Source organism: Humulus lupulus, chromosome 7 (genome assembly GCF_963169125.1).
Source record: "Humulus lupulus chromosome 7, drHumLupu1.1, whole genome shotgun sequence".
Taxonomy (NCBI): Eukaryota; Viridiplantae; Streptophyta; class Magnoliopsida; order Rosales; family Cannabaceae; genus Humulus; species Humulus lupulus.
The window spans coordinates 161873515-161879568 of record NC_084799.1 but is presented as its reverse complement, the minus strand read 5'-3'; the positions used below and the strand labels follow the sequence as shown (position 1 = coordinate 161879568).

Genomic DNA, 6054 nt, shown 5'->3' with positions numbered 1-6054 from the left:
AAAAAATCGCGTTGAAAACTGTTCAAAGGTTGAGAATCACAAAAAATACTACGGTAGGCTCTTTTTGAAGACCCTATCAAATAAATTTCCAAAATTATAAATATCTTTCAAAAAATAAAATTATATAATTATCTTTCAAATTTGAATAAGGGAAGTACATAGTCGGTTACGTATCCCTATAAATATTATTAAATTGGGAGACTAAACCACTAATTTTGGTTACGTATCCCTAATTTTGGATTTTATTTTTTATTATGCAAGCCCTAATTTTGGTTGAACACATGCATAAATTCCCTGCATATACAAACAGAAGAAGAGAGAAAAGGTGCCCCAAGGGAGAACGGCTTCCATTGATTTCGACCAAGAGAGTGAGGAGAGGTACCGTTGTCTGTAATCGTTCCCTTTTCCTCATCATATTATAGAACTAGAAACCTGTTTGATTCGTTAGGTAGTTGAATTTGTCTAGTTTTGATTTCAAGCTTCGGTTTTTTTAGTATATTGTTCAAAGTAAATTTATTGAGACTAAAATGGAGGATTCCGATACCCGTAAAGTCCGAAACATATGCATATTGGCTCATGTCGATCACGGCAAGACCACGCTCGCCGACCACCTGATCGCATCTTCCGGCGGTGGCTTACTCCACCCTAAGCTCGCCGGGCGTCTCCGTTTTATGGACTACCTCGATGAGGAGCAGCGGCGCGCCATTACCATGAAGAGCTCCTCAATAGCTCTCCGGTATAAGGAGTGCTCCATTAACCTTATTGACTCCCCTGGCCACATGGATTTCTGTAGCGAGGTCTCTACAGCGGCGCGATTGAGTGATGGAGCATTGGTTTTGGTTGATGCCGTCGAAGGTGTTCATATCCAAACCCATGCGGTTTTGCGCCAAGCTTGGATTGAGAAGCTAACCCCGTGTTTGGTGCTTAACAAGATTGATAGATTAATTAGTGAGCTTATGTTGAGTCCCATGGAGGCGTATACGAGGTTGTTGAGGATTGTTCATGAAGTCAATAGTATTATGAGTGCGTATAAGTCGGAGAAGTATTTATCAGAAGTTGATTCCATACTTGCTGGGCCTTCTAGTGAATTTGGAGATGAGAGTCATGAGTTTGTGGAGGACGATGAGGAAGAAACTTTTCAACCCCAGAAGGGAAACGTGGCATTTGTGTGTGCGTTGGATGGATGGGGTTTTACTATACATGATTTTGCCCAGTTCTATGCTTCCAAGCTAGGGGCAAGTGCAGCTGCATTGCAAAAGGCGCTATGGGGCCCTCGGTATTTCAATCCGAAGAGTAAGATGATTGTGGGGAAGAAGGGAATTGGTGGAGGAAGTAAAGCTCGCCCTATGTTTGTTCAGTTTGTACTTGAGCCGCTTTGGCAAGTTTACCAGACGGCTTTGGAAACTGATGGGGACAAAATGATGCTTGAGAAAGTAATTAAGTCCTTTAATCTGTCTGTACCACCTCGGGAGCTTCAAAACAAGGATCCCAAAGTTGTACTTCAAGCGGTAATGAGCCGTTGGCTTCCTCTGTCTGAAGCAGTGTTATCAATGGTAGTCAAGTGTATGCCTGACCCTATTGCAGCACAGACATTTCGAATTCCACGTTTACTCCCCAAAAGGGAGGTTTTTGTTGATGAAGTTGATTCTAATGTGCTTGCTGAGGCTGAGCTTGTGAGAGCCTCGGTCGAAGCTTGTGATTTAAGTCTGAAAGCTCCTTGTGTTGCTTTCGTATCCAAAATGTTTGCTGTTCCGAAGAAAATGCTTCCTCAAAGGGGTTCCCAAGATGAAGTCATAAATAATTTTATTGATGAAAGCGAAGATGATGACTCGGGTGAATGCTTTCTTGCATTTGCAAGGATCTTTAGTGGGGTTCTTTATTCAGGACAGAAGATTTTTGTACTTTCAGCTCTATATGATCCATTAAAAGGAGAGTCAATGCAAAATCATGTACAGGAGGCTGAGTTGCAATCTCTGTACCTAATGATGGGTCAAGGTTTAACCTCTGTTCCCTTTGCTCGTGCAGGGAATGTTGTGGCAATAAGAGGTCTTGGCCAATATATTCTTAAAAGTGCAACTCTTTCTTCCACAAAGAACTGTTGGCCATTCTCAAGCATGGCGTTTCAAGTTGCTCCAACCCTTAGAGTTGCTATTGAACCATCTGATCCTGCAGATATAACTGCATTAATGAAAGGTTTAAAGCTTCTAAACAGAGCAGACCCGTTTGTAGAGGTCACAGTTTCCTCAAGGGGAGAGCATGTTCTGTCTGCTGCAGGGGAAGTTCATCTTGAGAGATGCATAATGGATCTGAAGGAGAGGTTTGCTAGAGTAAGCTTGGAAGTCTCACCGCCTCTTGTTTTCTATAAAGAAACTATTGAGGGATATGTGTCTACTACTCTTGAGAATTTAAAATTCTTAGTTGGCAGCTCAGATTATGTTGAGAAGACCACACCAAATGGAAGGTGTGTTGTTCGGGTGCAAGTCATAAAGCTACCACCTTCTCTAACTAAGGTTCTTGACGAAAGTTCTGATTTACTTGGAGATATTATTGGAGGTAAGACTGGACTTACAAATAAAAGATCGCAAACACAGATATCTAGTCTTACGGAGACTGAAACTCCAATAGAAACCTTAAGGAAACGCATAATGGATGCTGTGGAGAGTGATATTTTGTCTAAGAGAGAGAATGATACGGACCGGGCAGAAAAACTACAAAGGAAATGGTTGAAGCTTCTGAAGAGAATCTGGTCACTTGGGCCTCGGCAGATTGGTCCTAACATTCTCTTTACTCCAGATTTTGAAGAAAAGGATACTGACTGCTCTATACTCATTCGTGGTTCTTCCCATGTATCCGAGAAACTAGGATTTGTAGATGATTTTGTTCACAGTGACATAGTAAACAAGACATCTTCAGAATCAACTCAAGCACTGTATTTTGAAGCAGAGCGTCTTGAGAGTAGCATAGTGTCTGGTTTTCAACTAGCTACAGCAGCTGGCCCCTTATGTGACGAACCTATGTGGGGTTTGGCATTCATTGTTGAAGCTTTTATTTCTCCATTGACAGCACATCCTGATGAATCTGAAACCTTGCAACTGCAGTCTGATCAATATGGTATCTTCAGTGGTCAGGTTATGACAGCTGTCAAAGATGCTTGTAGAGCAGCTGTGTTACAAAAGAAACCACGGCTTGTGGAAGCAATGTACTTTTGTGAGCTAAGCACATCTACAGAATATCTGGGTCCTATGTATGCTGTCCTTTCACGGAGGAGGGCAAGGGTATTGAAAGAAGAAATGCAGGAAGGTTCTCCATTGTTCACGGTGCACGCATATGTTCCTGTATCTGAAAGCTTTGGTTTTGCGGATGAGCTTAGGAGGTGGACTTCTGGAGCTGCAAGTGCTCTCCTAGTACTTAGCCACTGGGAAGCACTTCCTGAGGATCCTTTCTTTGTTCCCAAAACAGAAGAGGAAATTGAAGAGTTTGGTGATGGTTCTAGTGTGCTTCCTAACACTGCAAGAAAGCTCATCGACAATGTAAGAAGACGGAAGGGCCTTCCAGTTGAGGAAAAAGTAGTACAACATGCAACAAAGCAGAGGACCCTGGCTCGTAAAGTGTAGATGTTCTTTTTCTTGTGTAGAGGATATCTTCTCAGATTATTGGTATGCACTCCATAATTTATGTCTTGTTACTTCCTTGACTCCTCAAATTTACATGCTCGTCATATTACACTTTTATTCATATTCATTCCTGTATGGTTTTTCTATTTTTTAAACTCTGCAATGCCTGTAATTGCAATACAGAGTCCAAGCTTAACCAGATTCAGGCACAATATAATATGCGTAGACAAAGAGACTTGGATGAGTGAATGCAACGGTAATTATGCCTACAGATGAAAGAAATGGTACCTAGGCTTTTGACAGAGAACATAGATTCAGTTAACTTATTCCTTTCCTGCATTTGCTTGAGATGGTTGAGGAAGAAAGACATTGGGAGCGATTGAGTTTCTCTTATAAAATATTTGGTATGTTTCATACCGCTATAGTTTTACGAGGTTGTAAATACTGCTGAAGTTTTGCCTTTGTTTGGAACTTGAATTTTATCAGAGAAGTTTTATATATTAAGAAAAAGTAGGAAAAAAAATTAATAATTTCATTTATTCATTTTATTTTTGAATAAATTTATAAAAATTCATTTTATATAAACAATGACACTAAATTGAGTTCTCAGTCTTTTCTGTAATTTTTTTTTTAAAAAAGCCTTTTTTTTTTTGGAATTTGTTTATTTATTTCTAAAATTTGTAGTCCAATCACAGAATTAAACCCCATAGTTTGAACTATATTGATTTATATAAAATCTTCTTTCTTTTATACAGGTTATGAGGTGCATGAACTGAGATTGCATATCGTTTGCTCAGATATAAAGTGCTACCAAGAGCCGCAGTATTTTAAGAAGAAATACTCAATTGATATTAACTCTGTTCATGGCTGCTGCTAGAATAACTTGGTGAATGACAGTGCTAAATTTGCTTCCAATCTGTGGTATTTGTGAGTTTAAGTTGAGTCTGATAATCCTGAATTCGAAGCGGTTGAATAGGAGGTGGATTGAAGAAATTCAGCATGTTTACTTCTTATTATAGCCCTATTCAAATGGCTCTTGTTGGTTTCAAAAGGCAAATGATGAGGCAGCTTGCTACGTAGGGAACTAATCTGCTTGCTGTTGAATTAATTTTACCTAATTTGTTTATTTGGATGTATTAATTGCTGCTATTCGAGTTGTATCAACATTTTTGGTTCGTATCAAGTTTCTAGATTAGTGAAAGCCACCTTTTCTGGTTAAGAGCAATAATCATTTACTATTATGGTTTGCTCGTCTTTATTTATTTTTGGTTCATAATAGCAACCATCATTTACTATTATATGTATTTGTTAACTGTGTGTATATTTCATATTGCTAAGAGTGGTTATAACAATGGACAGTATAATGAGTTTTCACAAATAAAATGGATGGCATTTCCCAGTTTAAACAAAAATGTTTTCTTTTTCTCCCGAGAAGTCATCCTCTCTTTCTCTTTTATTTGCTTCAATTTGTCCTAGGGAGCTTTCGATTTACAACTAGAGCTTCCAATTTTCTTTGTCGAGGAAAGATATGGAGCTTTCGATTTGTTATTACTATTATTTTAATAAACAATTAAACTAAATTGAAACAATCGATAAGAAAAGAAGTTTATTGGATCTTGCAACTCACAAATCACACAAAAAATTATGCACAATTACAACCATATATTTTAAAATAATAGGGGTTTCAATAGATTTGTGACATATCTATTATATAAAAATGGGTTTATATTTTTTTGGATTCCGTATTTTTTTATATTACCTGTTTGGACCCTATGTTTTAAAAAATTCATTTTAGACCCTATATTTTGTAAAATGGTTCAAATAAACCCTTAAACTCAATTTTGTTGAAGAAAAAAATTGAATATAACAACACAGTTTTTAAGTAGAATGATTTTTTTTTTTGTTCTGAGTTGTTAGTTTGGTGAATTATTTGTGATTTCAATTGAAAAAAATTTGACTAGAATCAGGTTGAGGGTTCTATTTGAACCATTTTACAAAACATAGGGTCCAAAAAATAATTTGTCAAACCACAAGGTCCAAACATGTAATGAGACAAAACACAAGCTTCAAAAATGTATAAATCCTATGAAAACTCTATAACACAATATTCTAAATATTTAATAGAATATACTTTTAAAATTAATTAAAAATAGATATTTATTAATTATACTAATATAAATTCAAATATTATAATATTATAATATACAAAACTAGATATTTAATATTTATATTAAAATAAATTTGAATGTTGTAAAATATTATTATGATAATATATTATCATAATTTTTTACTAATTATATTTATTGACTACCTTTTTTCCTCGTCCATGAATCACGGGTATTTAGTGAGCTTGAAGTTTGCTTAAGCAAGCTTTAATGGTGGTTCTCAGACAGCGTATATATTGCACTAAGTTACAGAGTTTCTCTCTCTAAAATCTTGA

The 6054-nt window shown here is 36.8% G+C and overlaps 1 protein-coding gene across 1 annotated transcript; it reads left to right on the top strand.

The window, feature by feature from the left end:
* Positions 1-236: 236 nt before the first annotated feature.
* Positions 237-4912, top strand: LOC133788753 (uncharacterized). Its single transcript, XM_062226346.1, has 3 exons — positions 237-3656; positions 3798-4018; positions 4370-4912. The coding sequence occupies exon 1, from the start codon at positions 528-530 to the stop codon at positions 3612-3614; it is 3087 nt and encodes a 1028-aa protein (XP_062082330.1). The 5' UTR covers positions 237-527; the 3' UTR covers positions 3615-3656; positions 3798-4018; positions 4370-4912.
* The last annotated feature ends 1142 nt before the right edge of the window (positions 4913-6054 follow it).